Source organism: Rutilus rutilus (assembly GCF_951802725.1).
Source record: "Rutilus rutilus genome assembly, chromosome: 25".
Classification (NCBI taxonomy): domain Eukaryota; kingdom Metazoa; phylum Chordata; class Actinopteri; order Cypriniformes; family Leuciscidae; genus Rutilus; species Rutilus rutilus.
The window spans coordinates 21,637,170-21,660,815 of NC_140229.1; the positions used below are offsets into that span (position 1 = coordinate 21,637,170).

At 37.4% G+C, this 23,646-nt stretch overlaps 1 protein-coding gene across 1 annotated transcript; it reads left to right on the plus strand.

Annotated features, from left to right (window-relative positions):
• The first annotated feature begins 10,277 nt into the window (after positions 1-10,277).
• On the plus strand, positions 10,278-22,387 carry LOC311285085 (keratin, type I cytoskeletal 18). The gene is made up of 9 exons (XM_084400530.1): positions 10,278-10,318; positions 11,786-12,183; positions 13,383-13,465; positions 13,548-13,704; positions 14,992-15,156; positions 16,597-16,722; positions 18,174-18,391; positions 19,836-19,867; positions 21,889-22,387. The coding sequence occupies exons 2-9, from the start codon at positions 11,791-11,793 to the stop codon at positions 22,002-22,004; spliced, it is 1,290 nt and encodes a 429-aa protein (XP_084256656.1). The 5' UTR covers positions 10,278-10,318; positions 11,786-11,790; the 3' UTR covers positions 22,005-22,387.
• Positions 22,388-23,646: the final 1,259 nt, after the last annotated feature.

Sequence of the window (23,646 nt, forward strand, 5' to 3'; positions counted from 1 at the left end):
TGTTTGCAATTTCACCACTGGTGATCTTTATCATTGATTCAATTGAGCTATGAACTGCAGTCTCTGGCTCAGGCTTTCCTGGCCGATCGCACTGGCAGCTATTCAAAGGACCTGAACTGTGTTCTGAGCCTGTGAAAACGTTTCCACTTCCCCCTCGATGGGCTCTGGATATCAGCAGACTAATTCTGCTAAGTGGTCACTGTGTGCAGTTTGGAAGACAAACAGTAAACACCCTGGCAGCATCTGTGCGCGTAAACACTGGGTAAGCGTAAGCGCTGCAGCCGGTCAAACAGGAAAGAATGACTTAAGATAAAATGAGGGGAAAGATAAGAAAAAATGCACTAACTACAACAGTTTGGCCACGAAATTGAGAGTGGAAGAGAGGCTGATAATGCTTTCCATGTATAGGGTCCAAAAGCCTGAGACCTCTAGTGAAAGTGCCTCTATTTTGCCTTTTGCGTCAGATTATGTCAACTTGTAGTATATTAAAAATGTACAATCCTTGTATTTTTCTTTTAATTCAGTCAAGAGGTCAGGCAGTGAGGTATTGATCTTCTATTGGTCACACGTCTTCACGTGTCCATGAGACCGTAGGGTGTCCCATTTGTCATTTTAGGATTCAGAAGGGTGCTCGAGAGCGCCCCCTTTGTGGCCGATAAGCACCCTCGATGGGCACTGAAGCGAGCTCCCCTCTTCCCGACAGTCAAAGCGGCATTACGTTACGAAAGTGCAAACTCAAAGGGTGTTTAAGGTCCCATTTGGGACAGGGTGTACATCAGATATAGAACGGGACATCAGTCTATTGTCGGGAATTCGTCATGTCGCTTTAGGTCACTGCATCCAGTGTAAACAGCATCACTGATTATAATGGGTTTGCTTTTGTCATGTCATGCCACTCGCGTCTGGTGTTCGGAATCGCCCCCTATACCCTCATTCACTCTTCCCTACATTTGTCCATTAATATAGTCCACTTGAAGGAGTGAATGAAAACGAGTGAGTGAATTTAGACACTGAGTGCGCCGGAAGGGCGGCCTCTTTTGCATAGTTTGTGCTGTTTAATAATCATTTGAAACTTAGCCAACTGGAAGCTCCAGTAGTAATGAAAAGATGAATCTTGAACTCTGCCATGGAAACTAGCATGTATAAACCTTAATTAAACAAATTAATAATCCATTTAAACCCGTATAATATTACGCTGTAGCCACATTGAACCAGTGGTTTGTAAAACAGATGGATGGATGATTCAGCTTCGGGCGCCATCTTCTGGTCAGATGCAGGAATTTATTCAACGCTGACTCTCACAGTGCATTATGGGTATTTTCTAGCTGTTGAGCATACATCGGTTGTACACTTGTTGCGGTGCATTGTGGGATTGAATGAGTGCACTCTATAGCGTCCACTATGGTTGCGGACACCAATTGGCTGTCCCCGCAAATAGGGTCCTATTAATAGAGAATATTATCCAGAATATCAGCACATCTGAAAGATTTGTTTGAGCTGCGCCACAGGCGTGAATTCGCATTTCCTTCAACGTTTTGTCGTTAAAAAACAAACAAGCAAGCCCAGCCCAGGTTAGAAAAAGTAACGCAAAAAAGTAACATAAGGCATTACTTTCCATAAAAAGTAACTAGTTACTCAATTAGTTACTTTTTAGCATTACTGCATTACTTTTATAAGTAACTTTCCTGTTCGTAACTATTTAACATTTTGGCAAATTGGTGGTAAATTCATACAATCTATCCAATCCAGTCTCATGATCTATTTTGCGAGTTGGTGTAAATATTTGATAAGATTTACAATCTGCTTTCATAGGAAAACGTAACTGTCACGAGGTGGCGATTTCATATGAATTCGTACAATATACAAACCGCTAGATTGTACGAAAACGTACGGATGAGATTGTACGGATTCATACGAGTTAGGTTTAAAGACCTAGAAATAATGTAGAATCATAAACATTTCATATTCATGCTGCATCATAAGTTATAACGTTTCTTATTTTTGATGTTCAAAACCTCAAAGCTTTCATCTTTAAATGTAAAAGAATCATTTGCACTAAACCGTACGTCCAAACTTTTCAAGAGCATCTTAGTCCTGTGAATCATCATTCAAGTTTCATCACTATCCGTGGCCAGTCTCTTGATTTGAAGTAAAACACTGTTATTGGTCAGAGGGGAAAGTGAGAGGGAGGCTGCAGGGGTCTGTCCGGGCTAATCAAGTGTGACAGAGGTCAGCAGAGGTCAAGTGGGGTCAAAGGCTGCATCCTGACTTTGCACTGACGGATCAGTCTATTATTGATTTAGCTGATTTCACTGACCTCACACTGATGCACTTTTATATATTTGATGTGTCCACTTTTCTTTTTTTTAGGTGGCATTATTTGACACGACCTGCCAGGAATAATGCTTCATGCTTTGGGGTTTTTAGCGTTCCTATGGAAACATCACAATCTAATGGCAATTCATAACTATTTGATGTTTTGATGAATTCGTACGATCTCACTGTTAAGTTTTCGCACGATCTGTTCACACCCCGGTGACGGATATGTTTAGAGGTGGGGTTAAGGGGTGGTCCTTCATCATTACTCTTTTTCTAAAAATCATCTTACAAATTTATACTTACAAGTTTTTCTGTGAGATCAGGTTGAAACTACTCTTAGTGGACATACCGTATTCCCACTTAAAGGGATAGTTCATCCAAAAATGAAAATTCTGTCATCAATTACTCACCGTCAGGTTGTCCCAAACCTGTATGAATTTTGAACACAAAAGAAGAGATTTTGAAGAATATGGGTAATCAAACAGTTGATGGACCCCACTGACTTCCATAGTATGGAAAAGGATACTATGGAAGTCAATGGGGTCCATCAGCTGTCTGGTTACCCACATTCTTCAGAATATCTTCTTTTGTGTTCAATATGCACACAACCTGACGGTGAGTAAATGATGACAGAATTTTCATTTTTGGGTGAACTATCCCTTTAAATCACAGTCACACTTAGCATTATCTAAATGTCATTGCATTATAAATATGGAAAGTATTCACTGCAAACCAATGATTTTTCTAGTCGTTTTTGCAATGACTTTTAATCGGCTGTTGTCAAGGTGATTTTTAGTGGATGTCTGAAGTCAGTTCTCCTCAAGGTCATGTTATGGTTCATAGTTCCTCACATTAACTATGAACATAATCCACGAATATCCAACAACCTGATTTTTTCACAGAATTTTTAACCGTTTTTCAATTGTTTTATCGTTTGAAACCAAGCAAACCAAAGTGTGCTTGTGCTGTCTTCCTAAAAATAAATTATTTTTATTTTTTGCCGGAAGAGAGCAGATCAGACAAAAATATGAACTGTATGACTGTTGAACAGTCGATTATAGAGAATGAAGTGATGCTGGATCAGCACAAAGGACAGATACATGAACACAGTGAGTGTCTTTAGCTGCAGGACTGAAGCTCGTGAGGGACCCCTGCTGGTTCTGCTTGGGCATTGACTTTTTTTGTAGTAGTAGTAGGCTTATAAAACACAGTGTAAGTGCTTTTTCAGCACAATACATGCCATGCCTACTTATCAAGATATGGATTTTTAAAACAACATCAATCACAATGTATCATAATTACAACTAATCAATTTCCTGAAAGCTAGAGCTATAGAATATATATACAATACAATATACAATATATATATAAGAAAGTTAAATAGAACAAAGCACACTAATAATTGTACACTTTCATGCTTTTTATGAATTATCTTAAAGGATTAGTCCACCCAAAAATGTAAATGATCCCATAATTTACTCGCCCTCAAGCCATCCCAGGTGTATATGACTTTCTTCTTTCAGGCGACACAATTCTGAGTTATATTAAACATATCCTGGCTCTTCCAAGCTTTATAATGGGAGTGAATTTAGATTTTGAATCCCAAAAAGCACATCCATCCATCATAAAAGTAATCCATACAGCTCCAGGGGGTTATTAAAGGCCTTCTGAAGTGAAGTGATGTGTTTTTGTTAAAAAATATCCGTATTTAAAACTGTATAAACTATAATCACTGGCTTCAGGTAACAGCCGTACGCGAGTCGAGTTCCGGCAGAAGAGTGACCGCTGACCATATACACCTTGGATGGCTTGAGGGTGAGTAAATTATGGGATCATTTTGGGGATAATACTGGAATAATTCATTTTTGGTGAACTAACCCTTAATTCATAAACAGTCTTGATCTTACTATGCAAATTTAGGCGTGAGCCATAACCAATCATCATTGTGTCTTTGAGTAAAGCACTTTTAAACAAAACCAAACATATCTGCTTTCTGTACATGAAGGGGATTATAATATAAAACAAACAAACAGTGAATGAATGAGTATGTGAAGATATAATAATTTATTAGGCTAGTAAAGATTAAAGATGTTACTCATAAAATTACTCAAAAAAGAGGACAAACCAGTATCAAACAGTTGTAGTTTTTCTAAAATAAACAAAATTAAATGATCTAAAATGAATTACTAAATTAAATTAAATAATATTTAAACTTCTCAAAACGAGCCCACCAAATCAGACTGTTGTTGATATATCAGAAATGCACTATTTCTTTCATCCACAAGGTGGCGTTGTTGTCCTGAGCATTTCTTCCCAGTTCAATTTATGTTTCTACACGCAAATTTATATTATATTAGATTATATTCTTCTACTGAATACTATACACAACTCCATTACCCATTCACATTGTATAATATCTTGAAATGCCTATCTTAAAATTAAAGTTGTTGGCTGCCAAAAGCACAGTCTCCTGTTTCCTTTTATACAATAACCTGATGCCTGCGACATTCAAAGTGACTAGTGTAGTATGACTTCTTGCCAGATATTTAACACTGGATACAGGCACAGTAGCAAAGCAAGGTGATCTTTGACTTCTCTACTCCCTCTATGGTAAACTTACCCCGTTCGCCTTCAGCTGAGACTTAAAACATAAAGCGTTTTGCTTCAACAGTTCACCACTCCTCAACCTACCCACATCATTTACGTTTTCTCTTGTACTTCACTGATAAACATGTAAATGTGAGGTGTGGACAGACAGTTCATAACTCAACACTGAGCGCTCAATATATCAGTATAAAACATGTCCTTTTTCAGAGAAATGTGAAATGTGTGCCCAAAATGTGAGGCAAATATAACAGGAACATGCCTAAAAAGAAGTGCAGACAGACACAGAGTGGTTTTATTTGCGTGTGTGTGTTCAGACTGACTCCTCTTTATGGCACCTCTGTATTGAGTTTGCTTTATCTTGTCTCTCGCATGTTTGTCTTTAACCTGTCATCATAAGCCGTGTCCCATCTCTTGTTGAGATACCGTGAGTGAATTATGTGCTAAAGGATTAGCTCATCCTGAAAATGACAATTCTGCAGTTATTTACTCATGCTTGTGCCGTTCCGTGCCGTTTCTTTTTTTTCCGTGGAACACAAAAGGTGAATCTCGGAAGAAATTCTTGGGAACTCTTTTCCATATAATGAAAGAGGATGGAGACTGGAGCTTTCAAGCTTCACAAAGACAGAAAGCACCATAAACATACCAAGAAATTCAATTCAAGTTTTCTGAAGTTATTCAATTGCTTTGTCTGAGGAACAAACTGGAATATAAGTCGCTTTTACTCATAGTCTTCCCCTCCAGTTGTTAACAGCTGCTCCTGGATCAATGAGTCTGTGAGTTGAACTCGAGAACTGGATCAATTTAATTCAAGAACGAATTGTTCAGACCAGTTTTGCTTCATTGAAAAGATATTATTCCTTCAGTAATTGAAAATTGAGGGTTTGTTTACATGACAACAATGTACTAAAAGGAAAAGTTTTTCCTTTGAGTTTTCCGCATACAGACGACAATGTTGTCAAAACGATCCCCATTCAGACGGATCTGCGAAAAACAACTAAAAACCCTGTATTATTCATGCCAGGCCAGTTGGTGGCGATGTCACTTTCTAAATAAATACTACACCAGAGCCCGTCTACGGAGAGCCTGCCCACTCCCTATTAAGTCCTATTGTACCGTATTTTGGTTGTAGTTCCACCAGAGTTCCACTGGGGGCGATCGCCATGAGTGCAAAATGAATGGGAGTCTATGGGGCTAGACGGCTAAATTTGTCTCTTTCACCCGATTGCCGTTGAGAAATCTCAGATCTGATTGTAGATTTTGCAAGTTCAACATGGGTTATAGGTCGAAAGTTGAATGAACGAGTACTTATGTCCTTTTGATTTCTTACAGGTTGAGTTGTTGTTGCCCATAACACGCTAGCATTCTGCTAATGAACGCTGATTGGTCAGTGAAGGACTGATTACGACCAGAGATACCGCTTGATGGCATCGTGTCATCCGCAGCGGGACCAGAAACAAACAAAACAAAAACTCTTCTAGCACGTGTGTTTACCTGTGTCAGCTGTGTTGTTGATGCCTCGAGTGAAAAGAAAGTGCAGAGCGCGAAAGCACCAAAGTGACTGAAGGATTGCCGTTAAGCAGTATCTCTGGTCGTACATGTGTATGACGTCATTGACACTTTAAAAGACTTTTTAAAGCAAATAAGTGACTCAAAAAAATCTAACACCCAGCAATGTGTAATTTATTTGCATCTCCTTTCGAATACAATATTCAAATTACTAGACAAAAAATTATATCCTGAGAAAAGTGGATTTTTATTGGTATAACGCCATAGACCTCCATTCATTCTGCACTCGTCCTGTGAGCGCCCTCATATGGAATCAGAGAGGAACTGCAACCAGTTCAGAAGCCGGAAGTGTACTGAGAGTGAAACTTCTCGCCATATTAGACATTCTCTGACTACACGCAGACTGAACACGTAACACGCATGCGCATGACGTCAGCGTTTTCACACATACATGTTTTTGTAGTCTACGCCGGGACTTTATCGTTTTCAAAAACTTGCACTTTGAGGCGCTGTTTACACGACACCGTTTTGAACTAAAACTTTATGCGTTTTGGCCGTTCGTTTACACGACAGCGGTGTTTTGGGTGCCTGAAAACGCAAACTTTTGAAAACGGGTTTCAAAGAGCAAGTTTTTGAGAACGGTCTCCGTGTAAACAACGAAAACCCGAATCTCTGAAGACGATGACGTCTTGCACACGCGTATTACGTGTTCAGTCTATAGTGTTTCATCGCCATCTACTGGCCTGGAAGCAGAATACAGCGGCTTCAGTAGTTTTCGCGGATCCGTGTGAACGGGGATCGTTTTGACAGTGTCGCCTGTACGCGGAAAACTCAAAGGAAAAACATCTCCGTTTTAAGAAGATCGTTGTCGTGTAAACGTACCCTGAAACGCGTTTTCAAAAGTGTTTTCAGGCCCCCAAAACACCATTGTCGTGTAAATGAATGGCCAAAACGAATTTTTTTTTTCTTCTGTTTTTAGTTTTTAGTGTCGTGTAAACAGCCCCTGAGTTAAGATCAACTAAAACTATTAAATATAATTTCTGTCAAATTAAATAGATGAAATAAATACAATAAAATAAATAGGCTATTAGATGAAAAACTTAACCTTTGCAAACCAGTCAAATCTGAAGTACTAAATGGCTAAAACTAAAATTTAATTAAATAAAAAATAATAATAAAAGTACCACATAACAATATTACTAAAGCTAAAATTATAATGAAAACTGAAACAAGTAAAAAGATTGCTAACACTTTATTTCAATGGTAACTTTGCAACATGCCATTTAACTCCCATTAGAGTATTAGTAGAGTATTAATAGACTGTTAGGGTTAGGGTTGGGGTTCGGGTTAGTAGAATAAGTGTATTTGCAAAGTTATTAGTTAGTAGAATGTATGTAGTTGTAGTAGTAGAATGTCTGAAGTGGACCATTGAGTGTTACCAATGTTTTACCAAAAGATCATTCAAAATATTAATACATATTATAACAACTGGATAACATGAATATCAAAATTTTCAGTGTATCACAACTTCAATTTTGGTCCGTTCCTTGCACAAAACTTTCAGAAGACAGAAGCAAAATATACTTTGTGGTGGGTTTTATTTTTTTGGAGCCTGACAGACACCTTTACTTTCATCATGTGGAGAAAAGTGGCCAGAATATTCTTCAAAAATGCATGTAACTTTTATTTTTGTGTGAGCCGTTCCTTTAAGGACTGTCAAAACTCTTTTCGTTGTAGTACTGAAATGTTGTACTCCAGTAAAAGTTGTAGGAAGGGATTCAATATGACAAATAAGTCATGCTCCTGGCATTACAGAACAAAGACTCTGGGATGAATGTGAGCCAAACATATGTTGAGTAATTACTCCGACAGAAAGAACCCGTGATCTACCTGAGCTGCTCGAAAAGCTCGTATACTGTATGAATTGCTCCTAATTTGTCTTTCTTTTCCATCCCTTGCAATGTCTCCATGCTGCGGATCCATTCGCCCACCCATGGTGCCGTAAAAGAGCAAGAGAGATGATCAAATAGTGAATTCCCTATATAAGAAATTTAGTCAGTAAAATTGGATCAGTTTTAATCACTTAAAAATATTATGAAAATATTTTGTTTTCGTGTTTTTTATGGATTACATGAAGTCAATTTTAATAAATGCATGAAGATCAATTATAATATAATAAATAATGTATAGCCTAATAAAATATTATAAATAAAACTAAATTATTATAATTAAATTATAGGCGAGTTTTGCATCGACAAGCATTTTCTTTTCTCAAGACCATGCAGTGTTGGGTAAGTTACTCTAAAAAAGTATTACTATACTAATTACTCTCTCTGAAAAGTATTGGATTATTACGAATTATTTTCTAAATCCATATCAACCTCGACCAGTTGAACAATACACAGGAAAGTACACTTTAATTTTTTTTTTTATATACATCTGCATAAATTATCCTTCAACTGACCAAAGTATTTCTAAGGGAGAAGGTTACATCAAAAACACACATATTTACATTAAATTTTGATGTTAAATCCACTGTAGTTTTATATAAATTGTTTTGTAGTCTAGCAGTATTTAATGCAATTACACAAGTAATCCCTTACTATACTGTTTAAGGGGAAAGTAATTAAATTACAGTAATACTTAGCAATTAATTACACCCAACACTGCTTAAGATAATGTAAAAATCTCTACTGTACTGAACCAAATCTTTATATACTCTTTCACCATTGCTCATACTTAGAAACCCTGAACCTCAGTGTGAGAGAGAGGATCAGGAATGTCACTGCGGTGAGCGTCCATGTCAGAATGTGTGTTTACAGGCACGTAGGAAATGGACTAGGCAACATGTAACCTGAAACACACATGGATGTGTGAATCGAATCAATCGTGGTGCCATCTGAGAGTTCAGAGAGTCCAGAGATCTGGATACTTATTGTGTTTAGAGCTGACACAAAAGATCTCTGTTTGCTACTCAGCTCCTGTTCCCAGGACACAGTTTGAGAGAAGGATTACACCAGTGTTGTGCACATTTAAAAGGTGTTAACCAGAGCAGCTTGACTTAATCGGACTGTGCGTATCATATAGCCTATATTTATTGCAAACTTTAAGAAAAGGCGAATGGTTCTTCCCTGCTGGAAAATAGCTTTGTTTTGGAATATGATATAGCTGTTCAAAGCTTGATTTTTAACCACGATTCCTGTTCAAAACTTGCAGGTTTGTAATAATGTAATGTGCTTTTTTTTAAGCAGTGGAAGTCAATGGTAACCAAAATGGTTTGATTACCAACTTTCTTCAAAATATCTTCTATGTTTCCACAGAAGGTATAAAGTCATACAGCTTTGAAACATCAAGACGGTGAATAAATGATGACAGAATTTTTATTTTATTTTTTTTATTTTTTATTAAGCACATAAATACAGGACAGCCATATTCAGTCTCTGTGTGAACGTAGCCTCTGTAAATTAGGCCAGGCCACCATCATTTTTGTTCAGTAGAGCACAGTTTGATAAGCAAACTACTGAAAAGATAGGCTATCCTTCAGATCTAGTTCAGAGAGATAAGCATAGTATAATATAGTATAGTAGACATTGTTCTGGCTCATAGATCTTGTCCTGCAGGCACATAGAGCAGCCTTTGTTTTTTCATTCTCTTTGTTCACGTTACATCAGAAACCTGTTGAATATTTAAAGCCATGATCTCTGGTGTCTTGAGTAACAGCGATGTGAAGAACTGCAGATAGAGAGAGAGTCAGGTTGACTCCGCCCACAGGTGTTCAGGTGCTGTAAGCCCCGCCCCCTGTCCTGAGCTCTATATGAGGACACCGTTAAGAACTGACCACAGCTTAACGCTGTACACATCCCTCACCACAGGAGCCCTTCAACAGGTATGAATCATCTTAAACTTATTCTCTTGTAAAAAATAACCACATATAAATCAACTTTTAATTTTAATATTATACATTTGGACTTTGGAATTATACAGTAGTCAACATTTGAAGTGGATGTTCCTAAGACAAGAACGGGTATTGTTCAAAATTCATGTATAATATTGATGAAAGGTTTTGATCCACTTCAAATGTTGACTACTTGTATATGTTATGATTCACATTAAATGTGGTACTTTTATTAATATTCACTTACATAGATTTAAATTGAAGAAATTATAAGTGACTATGTAATTCTAAATTCTTGGGTGCATGGTTTGAGAAAAAGTTTCCTTTTTAATTGATATCTATGAGTTATACAAACCTCACATTTGGTTCATTGTTTGATGTGCCAACATAAAATAACAGTAGAGTGTCCATTTACATGTCATGTGATCTTTATCGTTCAGTTAAGTTTTGTGCATTGCTTGATGCCCTTAATATTTCACTAAGTAGAAAACATAAACAGTTAAATGTTTGTTCAAGCATTTCAACAGAAGTATTATAAAACAACTGATGTCTATTGCTATAGTTGGACTGGGTAAGACTTGTTTCCTCAGCATTGGTTCAGTTTCTGCTACTGATCTGAGATCTATTTCACCCCCCAAAAAACCCTTATATGATTTGAACATTACTTATTTGAAAAAATAAATACATAAAATTATATATATGTATCTCATTACTGGGACTTCAAATGTGGTTAATTGTCATGCTAATAATGTCACATTGCAAAATGGTCTTATATTTTATATATATGCACACATTATTTTTATTTTTTTTATATAACCGGACATTACTTTGTCAGATTCACCCCTGACATTACTGAGTTGGGATTCTGGTCCCAGATCAGCATGAAAAACTCAGCCCAGAGCTCTTTTACAGAAGCAAGCTGTCAGACGGTTATCACTTTATGGCAGGAGATAAATGGATTAGGAAGGTGTGAACCAACTCTCTTAAGCAGCCCAGAGTTGAGAAGTCATTTTTTACTGAGTTTGGACGTTTACTTCTAGATGTAAAATCCAGCGTGGGGGAGCAATGGAAAATTCTTGGTTTGAAAAGTCCATTTGTATGAAGAGCATTTTTAAGCTGGGAGTCTTGAGGTTAGGTGGAGATGTGTGATGTTCTTCTACACCACATATGATTTTCTTTGCATAATGTTGTTACTAGTTTTTTTCAGCAAAAGGTTTCTGGCTATGATGGAGGTTTTAGGCTTATTTTTATTCTAAAAGCACACATTACATTTACGGTTGTATACCTTAGTGTACATTTTGATATAGTGTTAGTATATATTTAAATTAAACAATGTTGTGCAATCCATTTCTTATATGGTGATATTTTACAAGGATATTATTCAACTTTTTGGTGATAGACATTCATCAAAAACACTGAGCATTCATGTGTGACATACTGTAATACTTCTCCTTTCAGAGGTCATGGCGTCCAGTTTCTCAGTACGGAGTTTCTCTCTGGGCCGGCAGCCCTCTTTCTCCAGCATGTCTCTGAGGGACAGCGGACGAGCCCGGTCCAAAGCCTCCGTCTCGTTCGCTGCCTCCAAGCCCCTGTCTCGCTCGTCCTCATTGAGCATGTCAGATCTGAACGGTCTGAGCAACCTGTCCCACAACGGCCTTCATGGTAACAGCACCAATGAGAAAGAGGCCATGCAAAGCCTCAACAGCCGACTGGCCAACTACCTAGACAAGGTTCGCACTCTGGAGAAGTCCAACGCTGACCTGGAGCTGAGGATCAAACAGCTGATGCTGGACCGTGTGCCGAAAGGCCACGATATTGATTCCATGATGGCCCAAGCCCATGCCCTTGAACAGGAAGTATGTGGACAATGTCCTTAAGGCCTTTTGAACATAAAAACATGCATGACTCATACTGTGTAGGTATACACATGCTCTGAAAGTCTGCTCTGCAATGTTTCTGATCATTGGCCATAACAGACAGACATAGTTAAATGATTACCTACCGTCAGACTAAACAGTTACCTTTTAACAAAGCAGGAAAGTACCTAATACTTAAATCTGAATAAATAGCTTTGTAAAAGGGGTCGTCTAATGGTTGAAACACTCGGCCGGTTCCCCAATGGTACTACTGTAAGTTCAAACAGCACCACGAACTGGTGAATTAAGTTCACCTCACCATTGTGTCCCTTTAGAAAAGCAACATAATCCTGAGATCCTCCATGTGTGGCGTCTATGACAGGACTGTCCAATCCTGCTCCTGGACGGGAACCTTCCCCCAGGGTTTTGTTTCTACCTGCTCCAACACACATGCCCGAAGGTTTTGAGTGATCATAAAGACCTTGATTAGCTGGTTCGGCTGTGTTTAATTAGGGGTGGAGACGAGGGGTGCTTCTCATTTCTTATCCTCACTTCCTTTCCTCACTTCCTAACTCCACTCCCCTTGGAATGCAAGGAAAGGAAATGAGGACGGATTAATTGAAGGAAAGCCTATTTGTATATTGGAATATTCTTGATCACTCAAGCGTCACTTCAAAGCGTCATCAGCTGTGCTCAAGGGATCTGCACTTTCTTTTGTTAATGTTTGGTTTAGAAATTCATAATAAATAATACCATAATAAAGCAAGATGCCCTGTTGAAATATGTGAGATGTAGCTTTATATTATCTGCAAAGGTAAAACATCAATTAAAATTATTGGGACAGATGTGAAAGGGGAGGAGAAATCGTTACTCTGTAGTTACTCTGGAAGCTTCCTCACTCCTCGTTCCTCGCTTTCTTGCGGTGCAATTGGAGAATTAAGATGTCCTTCAAGTTGACTAACTTTGATTGGTTTCCGGGTCACAGGCTAGACCAAGGAAACACGGAAGCATCCATTTGAATATTGAGAAGCACCCAAACCCTGCATGAAGCTGACTTTCCAGGAGCAGGATTGGATACCCCTAGTTGTAATTATGCCAGGCGTAATAATTAATTACACTCTCACTATAATAATTTGATTTGTGCTTTCAATAATGTGTTTGAGATGAAGGCATTCATCTTCTCATGCTGTACCTTACAGTTAAGGAAGAAGACCCTGGAGAACGCTCGGATCATGCTTGAGATCGATAATGCCAAGCTGGCTGCAGATGATTTCAGAATCAAGTGAGTGCGCGCACCTCTCGAAACCTCTTCTAAACATCTGTTGAGGAACTTTAGGAGGCATGTACTGGATGTGTGCTTGCAGATGGGAGACGGAGAGCGCGATGTGTCAGTCGGTGGAGCGCGACTGTGTGGCCCTGAAGAAAGCCAAGTCAGACCATGACCAGATCATCGCCTCGCTCCGTGGAGACCTGGACAGCCTGAAAGAGGAACTCTACTTCCTGAAGAAGAATCATGAGGAGGTAAGGACGTGGAAACAGAGTGATGAATCCTGCACCTTATAGAGAAGCAACTGCCTCTCCACAGTGCAAAATTCCCTCAGTCTACAAACTTGTTAGACTAGGGGTAGCATGTTAGTGTACATTAAGAGTAGGACGTGAACCAGTCCAGAGTTCAATGGTTTTCCATTCCTTCCAACTTTCTGTTAATGTAATGCCCCTTTTCTGCATACATTCATGGAATGGATGGTTACCTCTGTGACAGGCTTGTCTCAAACCCTTGAAGAGTGTCAAGCGGTGACCTCTGTTGGCTTTGATAGACAAGGACAAGGAATCACTTGTAACCCAATCCATGTCGTTCTTTTGTCAAATGAAATCTAAGATGTCCCTCGTAGCTAACCTCCTGGCATGAAGTCAAATGCTGAAACTTGCTTTACACAAATACACAAAGATGCAAATGCTTGGCCAACAAATTCCAAGTGCAAAGAAGCAGTACAAATACTAATACTTGAATTCTTGTGTTACTTTGAAAGTAACAAGTCCCAGTACTTAAGAGGGAAATAGAGTTACCATTAAAGATCTGTGCCATTACACCAGATTAAGGTATTCAGGTAGCTAGCTATAAACATGTCTAGTTTAACTAACTTGCTCAGCAAGATTCTCTTCAAACTGCAGCTCTGAAATGACAATAGTTGACGTGAAAAAGACAAGTACTTAATAACAGTCTGTGATAATGGCCATTATGTTTTGTTGTGAATTGCATTGGAAAATAATACAGTATGTGTTTGTTGGACTTGCAATTGTTGCTGGCGCATTGACATAGAAAATAAATAATGTTCAGGAAGTACAGTACCATTCTCATACTTTCTCACGCATACTGTACACTCAGGGTATATTTGGACAGAAGGGCGTGGTGTCACGGTTGTAGAATATTCAAAATATATCTGGAGTGTTTGTCTGTTTTTGTGAGAGGCACATTGCATGCTCCCTTTGTGAGTAACATAAGATAAACTCTATTAAATATTCATTGAGAAGACCTTAATAATGAAGTAACTTCCACCCACCGTGTGCCACCACGTGGTATCAAATTCCCAAAATTCACTCTGCAGTCTCATATCACCACACAAACCACAACCCAATGTTCAAACACAAAATTCACACACATTTACCAGACACAAACTTAAATGTCTCATTAGTCCAAGACTAACAGTTGTTATTAGTTCCACAGAATATTATCACACAATTAGTTTAGTCTCGTGCCACATCCTTGTCTCTATGATTCTCTCATTAGTTTTTCCACTGTCTCTGCAGGAATTGGACAGCCTGAGGGCCCGGGTTGCTCAAGAGGAAGTCAGTGTGGAGGTGGATGCGGCCCGTGGGCCAGAGCTGGGGACGGTTCTTTCTGACCTCAGGTTTCAGTATGAAGGCATTGTCCAGAAGAACAAGGAAGACGCTGAGAACTGGTACCGTAAAAAGGTTGGTGCTCCCATGGGAACAGGGTCATAAACAGTACCTTGTCTGCCAGCCCCCATTTAGAGTTTCCTATAGACCCAGATGACATTTCACCTGGTACAACCATGTGCTTTTGACCAGTTTTAATGGTATATGGTATTTTTGTACACTAAAGCATGGTATTTACATGTTACTCCAAAGTATTTTAAAGTACTATGACATTACCATGGTAATATGATGATATTTTTGGAAAGTGAAGGTAAGGTACTTATGCAAAAAAATACTTTATCTAGAGGCCAAATGCAAAGACAAAATCTTTTCGATTCACATCGTCGTCAGAGTTGAAGGGAAGGTACTTCGAAAATACTGTGGTATTATTACCATGTTTTTCGAATATGGAGCCACTTTAATATCATGTTTTTTTTTTTTTTTGTAAGCTAAAGCATGGTATTTATATATAGTACTTCAAGGTACTTCCCCAAAATACTTTTGGACATTAAACTATTGCAATACCATGGTATTTTTGGTATATGTAACCATAGTATTTACGTATGGTGTTTAAAAAATACTTATTACCATGTTTTTTAATATGGAACCAAAATAATGTTGTTGGTTTTAATACATGTTGGCTATGGTATTTACGAGTTATTTTAAGGTACTTCAAAAATACTGTGATATTACCATGTTTTTTTATATTTTTTTATATGGAGACACTTTAATATCATGGTTTTTATAGCATGGTATTTATATGGTACTTCAAGGTACTTCCAAAATACTTTTGGACATGAAACTATTTTAATATACCATGGTATTTTTGGTGCGTGTAACCATAGTATTTACATATGGTGCTTTAAACATACTGTGTTATTACCATGGTTTTTTTTTTTATATGGAATTTTCACATACATGTGAACTATGGTACAGTATATAGCCTACTGTATAGTTATTTCAAGGTACTTCAAAAATACTGTGGTATTAACATGTTTTTTGGACATAAAAACCGTACCATGATATATTTTTTTTGTGTATGAAACCAAGGTATTTACATGGTACTCCAAGGTATTTAAAAAATACCTTTGGACACAGAACCATGGTAATACCATGGTATTGTTGGTAATTGAAACCATGAAATTTCCGTACAGTAGTTTAGAAATACAGTGGTATTACTATGTTTTTATGACATGGTAGCTTGGCATTTTTAGTATGTTTAACCAAGATATTTATATTAAGTACTTCAAAAATACTTTTGGATATGGAACCATGGTTTCATTTGAATGTATTTCATAAAATTTGAAAATGAATATGGTAATCATCTTTATGGTAAATGGTACCATGTTATTATAACTGAATTGGTGCTGCAGTGCAACAAACCTCCAGCAGGATAGATCACTTTGGACTGTTGCATGGTGGTCTTGTATGCAGAACACTTTTGTAACCCATTTCCCTGTATATGTGTGTGTTTAGCTGGAGATGGTGCATATGCAGGTGCGTGAGAGTAATGAAGCGCTGAGAGGGTCTCAGAGTGAACTTACCGAGAGGCAGCGCTTTCTGCAGACACTGGAAGTGGAACTGGAGAGCCTTCACAAACAGGTCAGAACCAGGCAGGAGGAACCTTTTAAGTACCATTTCTGTTCCCTGAGTGAACCTCTAGAGCCGTGGCCAATGCAGATACAGTTACAGCTTACCACTGGAAAGTGAAACCCTGCCCTTTATGTCGAGACTATTTGAATGACCCAGGCCATAAATGCTCCATCACATGCCATTACTTGCTTTCACGAGTCAAATGTGCGATGCAAGAAGCACAGACACAGTTTGTTGTTGGATTATGTCGAAACCCTACTTAAAGTAAATCTCCAAAGAGGAACTCTTCCATCAGAACGTTCAATCAGAAACAGGTTTGCTTGTTTTCATGACCTTTGAGTCTCTTGCCAGTCCAGGATCACTCCCAGCATCTCAGATGTAGTAGCTATCAACAGGTCACGCTTGTGTAAATAAGCCAAGATGTGAGTTCACATGGGGGTTGTTTTGTAGTTTCTCTGCTGGTACTGTTATATTTTAAGGGTGAAAGTAGGTGCATTAAGCCATTGTACCTTTTAATGCCCTAATTCTGTCATCTGCCCTCAATTCTGTCCAAACCTGGATGACTTTCTTTCCCCTGTGGAACACAAAAGGACAATGAAAGCAGATAGTGCATTAAAGTTTTGCAGGAATAGTGGCCTGTAAGTGTATAAACGGTTTCCTCCTCATCAGCATGTGAGCAGTAGTTAAATAAGCCTCATTGTCTGGACGGTTCACCTTATCACTACCTGGTGGTTGGCAGTTTAAACATGATTACATGTAAAATAAATAGTATCGATGTATTTATTTACTTATGGAATAGCTTAATTTCCATGGTAATTATTCACCAAACACACACCCACATTTACATGTATTTTGGGATGTAACAGTTTATATCATGCAACGATTCCTTTTGAAACCAAGCATTAATATATGTATATATTAACACATTAAATCAACAGCCATATCAGGGCAAAAATGCCCCGTACGAGTTTCATATATTTATATATGATATGATAAGAAATATCGTACGAGTAAAGAGTGCAACATCATATGAGTGCTGTTTTTGTCCCGAATAGCAAATGTCATACTGATTTTACACAACAGTTTAATAAATAAGAAGTTAAGATTGTGTTTTAGACACAATATTGTCTGCTTTTGCTAAATTTTCCAACGGAAATATTACCTATAATTCCAGAGCAGAACTGTTGAATGGAAGCTTGTTTCTGCCACAGAATAAACAATTGTTATCTTTTTATCTCACAATTCTGACTTTTTTTTTATCACAATTTTTCTTCAGAATTGGGGGATATAAACTCGTAATTGCCGGTTATAAAGGGAGGACAGAAAATGTTTGGGAAAAGAGATGGAAACAGGATTCCAATTTAAACTTGAATCTCCCACTTGACCACCACTGCTCCATGTGTTAATGTGTGTGCTAACCAACGAAGTGTTAGGCTTCAACTAACAAATTCCCCTGACAGGTGTCGGCTCTGGAGGGTAACCTGGGTGAGACGGGGCAGAAGTACACCATAGAGATGGAGCGACTGCAGGCGACCCTGGCCCAGCTGGAGGAAAACCTGTCGCAGCTGCGCCTGGACATGCAGCGCAACAAGACGGACTACGAGCAGCTCCTGCGCATCAAGCAGAACCTGGAGATGGAGATCGCCACCTACAGGAGGCTGCTGGAGGGGGAGGAAACGTGAGCGCAACGGCTTCTGTTAGCTTAACTTGTAGTGCTGTCAATCGATTAAAATAAATCATTAATCACACATTTTCTGTTATTTATTACGATTAATCGCGTATAAATACAATATTTTTATATTGTAATAACTTCACATTAAATTTCCCAATTAATGTAGAAACAACATTGTTTAATGGCATCTATTCCTATGTACTATGAATGAAGGCCAGTATCACTGATATCACTGAGCTACTGATGTCTCTATTAAATGTATTTTTTCATTAGTTTTAGCTATTCAACATTAAAGCTGAAAGCCATAATTTTTTACATTTAATAGACTTTAAAAAAAAATAGTTTTTGATTTAAGAGAACGTAAAACAATCTTCACATAAACTATACATTGTAGGCTATATGCATAAACTATCAATTAAAAATTATCCTTATTAAAGCTACTAAAGTTATTTAGCCAAGAGCAGCGAGTGATTTTCTCTTTGTCTTTTGTTCTTTGATTAACATTAACGACACAGACAGCAGCAGGTTTATTAGGCTGCTGTCACTTTAAGAGCTGACGCACATGACGCAGATCTGACACGCATCCTATTCCCTCACAACTCTTTATGCTCAGTTAAGACTTTTGAAACTAATTTAAGGCTGTACTCTCCAAAAGATGAGGGCAAAGATACTGACCAAAAACTGACATTTTGACATAATCAAACCAAGCGGCAACCTTCCAGTTTCTCTCTTGAATCCAACACAGTGACTTAAACTGCAATTCATCGACTGGCCACTAGAGACAGGCTCCAAAAGAGAGTCAATCCCATAGACCCCCCATGTTAATATGCCCTACTTTACAGCAGAAAAAAAAATGTTTACAGCCTGGTATAAAAAGTGGTTTTGGTCTATATAGCTAATTTTGCTCTTCATGAAACCTGTGAGAGGGGTGAATTATTTTATAACTCATCCGTTTAAATTATATTAAGCCTTAAAGTTCTGCATAATTAAGGGCGTGGCCACTTGAGTGACAGGTGGATTGCTCTGCTGTCACTACTAGCCGTCACCTCAGCTAAGCCGCCTCTTTGCCCATTTTCGATTATCCGTTTCGATTGTCTGTATTATTTTACAGTCTATGGTTCAAACGCGAAAAAGAGCTGTTTCGGGTGAGTGAACCCAGTGAGCCGCCAGTAGTGATTTAAGTTCTCTTTCGCGTTTTAATGGTTTAATAGCATTTGAATGAATGATAGCGTGACTATATAATGCAACGCAGCCAAAGGATGCCAGGGAAAAACGGATGTTGCATTAATTGTGTTAAAAATTTCATTGCGCTAAAAATAATCGCAAAATGAACAAAATTGTCATTATTTACTCACCGTAATGTCAGCTGCTGGTATGTTTTGTGACACTGATTTTTGCAGCTTAATGATTGTTTTGATACTTAATTCATGTTTCTTGTTTTATTTCACAGGGTTAAAGAGATTCCTCCTCCACCCCCCAAGAGTGAGTCCTGTCACACGCTACATTCAGCAAACACTACTACAAATATGCACAAACTAATCTTGCATTCAACAAACATTTGAGAAAATTTGCATAGCTCTAACAAATATTGGCATAATAAAATTGTTATAAGCAATATCACACTCGCAATAGTGCTGTTGTTCCTGCCGCCTCATGCCTACTACAGACAAAACACAGAAATGGATGTCTTTTCCTCAAGTCATAAAACTACAAAGTGTTGTTTACAATAGAAAATGATGGTAACAGGATGACATATTATTACGATTTTTTTCTACTGACAAACATCACAAAACATAAGATAAGGGATAAAAAGGGGAGACCTTTGGATGATGGTATTATTATGAAGGGGAAAAAACATACAGAAAAAAAGAAAGAAAAATATGAGCTTTTATTTACACACACATACACATGCACTACCTTTTAAAAGTTTGGGGTCAGTAAGATATTTTTTTTATCGTCTTGAAAGAAGTCTCTCATGTTCACCAATGCTTCATTTATTTGATTAAAAAAACAGTAAAAACAGTAATATTGTGAAACATTACAATTCAAAATAATAATTCAAAATTATTAAAAACTAATTTCCATTTTAATAATGATTTATTTCTTATTATTTTCAAAGTCGAAAACAGGTGTGCCTCTTAACATTTTTGTGGAAAATGTGATGCATTTTTCCAGGATTCTTTGATGAATAGAAAGTTCAAAAGAACAGCATTTATTTGAAAAAGAAATACATTTTTATCAATTTAATGTGGACTTGCAGAAGTAATAATTTCTTTAAAACATAAATCTTACTAACCCCAAAACTTTAGAACAGTAGTGTATTTGTTTTCATCAAAATGTGCATATTTTTTAGTTAAATAAAATAAAGCAGCAGTAAAGAAAATAATTTTTCGTTTAAAAACGGCTATAATAACAAATAAAAGTCTGCATCATCTATTTACTGTTAATGTTTTTTTCTGTATTTATATGAGACACACAAATGTGTGGAAGCTTGTTTTTGCCACGGAATAAAAACATTTTCCTTTTTTCCTCGTAATTCAGACTTTTATTTTGCAATTCTGACTCTTTTTTTCTCGCAATTCTGACTTTTTTCTCGCAATAGTGATTTTTTTCCTCGTAATTCTGACTGTTATTTTGCAATTCTGACTTTTTTCCTCGTAATTCGGACTTTTATTTTGCAATTCTGACTCTTTTTTTCTCGCAATTCTGACTTTTTTCTCGCAAGTGATTTTTTTTCCTCGTAATTCTGACTTTTATTTTGCAATTCTGACTTTTTTCCTCTAATTCTGACTTTTATTTTGCAATTCTGACTCTTTTTTTCTCGCAATTCTGACTTTTTTCTCGCAATAGTGATTTTTTTCCTCGTAATTCTGACTGTTATTTTGCAATTCTGACTTTTTTCCTCGTAATTCGGACTTTTATTTTGCAATTCTGACTCTTTTTTTCTCGCAATTCTGACTTTTTTCTCGCAAGTGATTTTTTTTCCTCGTAATTCTGACTTTTATTTTGCAATTCTGACTTTTTTCCTCTAATTCTGACTTTTATTTTGTAATTCTGACTTTTTTTCTCGCAATTCTGACTTTTTTTCTCGTAATTCTGACTTTTTTTCTTGCAACTGCGTGTTATAAAGTCAGAATTGCGAGAATAAAAAGTTGCAATTACGTTTTTTATTTTTTATTCAGTGGCGGAAACAAGCTTCCATACTTTCAGCAGAAAGACTGATATTCGGCAGCAGTGTGAAAGCGAGCCTGCTGCTCAAGTATACTTTAAGCTATCTTGAACTGTTGGGTAAACATTCATCAGATATCCGAGCGTGGCTCTGGAATGTTCTGGGAGTGCGTTTGTCCTCTCACCTGGGCTCCACAGCGGCTGTGACTGAAAACTAATGACACATTAAACACTGCCAAACAGAGCAGCCTCTCATAACAGAGCCGTCCACAGCAACACAGAGCGAAAGGAATCTGACATATCGCTAACATCTCTCTCTGTCTTTCTATCCACAGAGGAGCCTGACGTTCGTACCCGTAAGATAGTGAAGGTGGTAACGCAAACCATGATCAATGGTAAAGTGGTGGACGAATCCAGTGAAGTTGAACAGATTGAAGAGACAAAGAAGTAAAACAAGAACAAGACCGTCTGTGTGATTCTCCGTATAAAAGCCTCTATTGTCCATTTAGGAGCCACATTACCTTTGGGCCCCACGGGGCCCCTGAGTTTTGTTTCATTCCCAGTCTTTCAAAGAGATCGTCTTTCCTTTCTCAAGCAACAAAAGAGCTGAAATTACTAGGAAAGCCATCAGAATAAGAGCTGAAACTGAGGATGAAACAAGTGCTCCTGTTATTGCTTTTAGGAACTTATCAGACCAAAACACTTTATTCTTTCTGCATGCAATATTTATTTCTAAATAGACTAGAGTGAGGAGGAAGTTATCACCTTAAGAGTTTGCTTATCTGTCATTTCTTTCACTCTTTATCCATAATAAAACTATTACATGCAAACTGCGTTTGTTGTGCCATTTATGACTTTCACAAGACTTGTATCCAAAGCATACAGTGGGAATTGAACCCATTTATTCACATATATAAACACCAGATAATAATATTTCAAAATTAAATGTATTGTATCATATTTATTTGCATCCATTTTCAGGATACAGTTATTTGCAGAAACACTATTAATATTCATTTACATAATATGTAAAGTTACCATATCATTGGCAATGATTTCAACTTTTCAACATGTTCTGAGAAGTTATCTTTAGATGGACTGGTTTTTATCAGCTTCTATAACACAGACTCATTTTTCAATTTCCCTTTTTACCATTTTGAATTCATTTATTCTTCATTTGTTTAAATTCTGTCAAATTAGTGCAAGGTTCTCATGTTTCAGCTGCTCAAAAAAAGTAGTAGGCTAATAATAATAATATCTGTCACAACAAGCGTGGCCAGCTTAATCCGTATATAGATCAAGAATGAGATGCATGACGGATAATCAATAAACACGAGTTTTAATAAAAAAAATATTACTCCTTATGCAGTCCTGCTGCACTCATTCAGTTCAATATAATCAGTTATTGAGTTCACTTAACTTTTTTCTATTAAGTACAAGGACCTTTCAGTAATATTTGAGTGAAATAAACTCATTTCATTTGGTTAATTGCACTGTTCGGGTTTACAGCGAGGGCAACGTTAAGAAAACACAAGGGTGAAATGTCTCATTCAAATCCTCTTTGGTCATCTTCCTCTTTTTGTCTTCTGTAGGATATATAAAAAGTATGGATTTGCATGGCAGGGAAGGAAAAAAATAATTTAGGCAAATACAAAATACTGTACTGTGACAACAAGTATGATGGAACTAGAAAATAATACCTTGATGTAGAAATACTTGCTGTATGCAGTATACAGGGGAACTTTTGAATTGTGATTTGAATGTAAAACCTTGCAAACCTGTAAATCAAGTAGTTGGTTCACATCAGGACAACAAAGCTATTCATTTCGGCCTATCAAAGTTTACTGTACTGGACTTGACATTTGCTCTTGTGCTATTACTATAGAGATTTTTAAGTAATGATCTCAGAGGGACACAGCTAGAAATAAAATGGCTGTAGGCTTCTTATTCTTTCACATGGCACAATTTGAGAATTATGGTAAATTGGATCTGTGGAAACCCCTTCCTGATTGGTGACGCCATCCTGCTTGTCCTCAGCTTCACCTAAATGGACTCATTCAGATGATTTGATCTGTTGGCCAGTGAACGCAGCG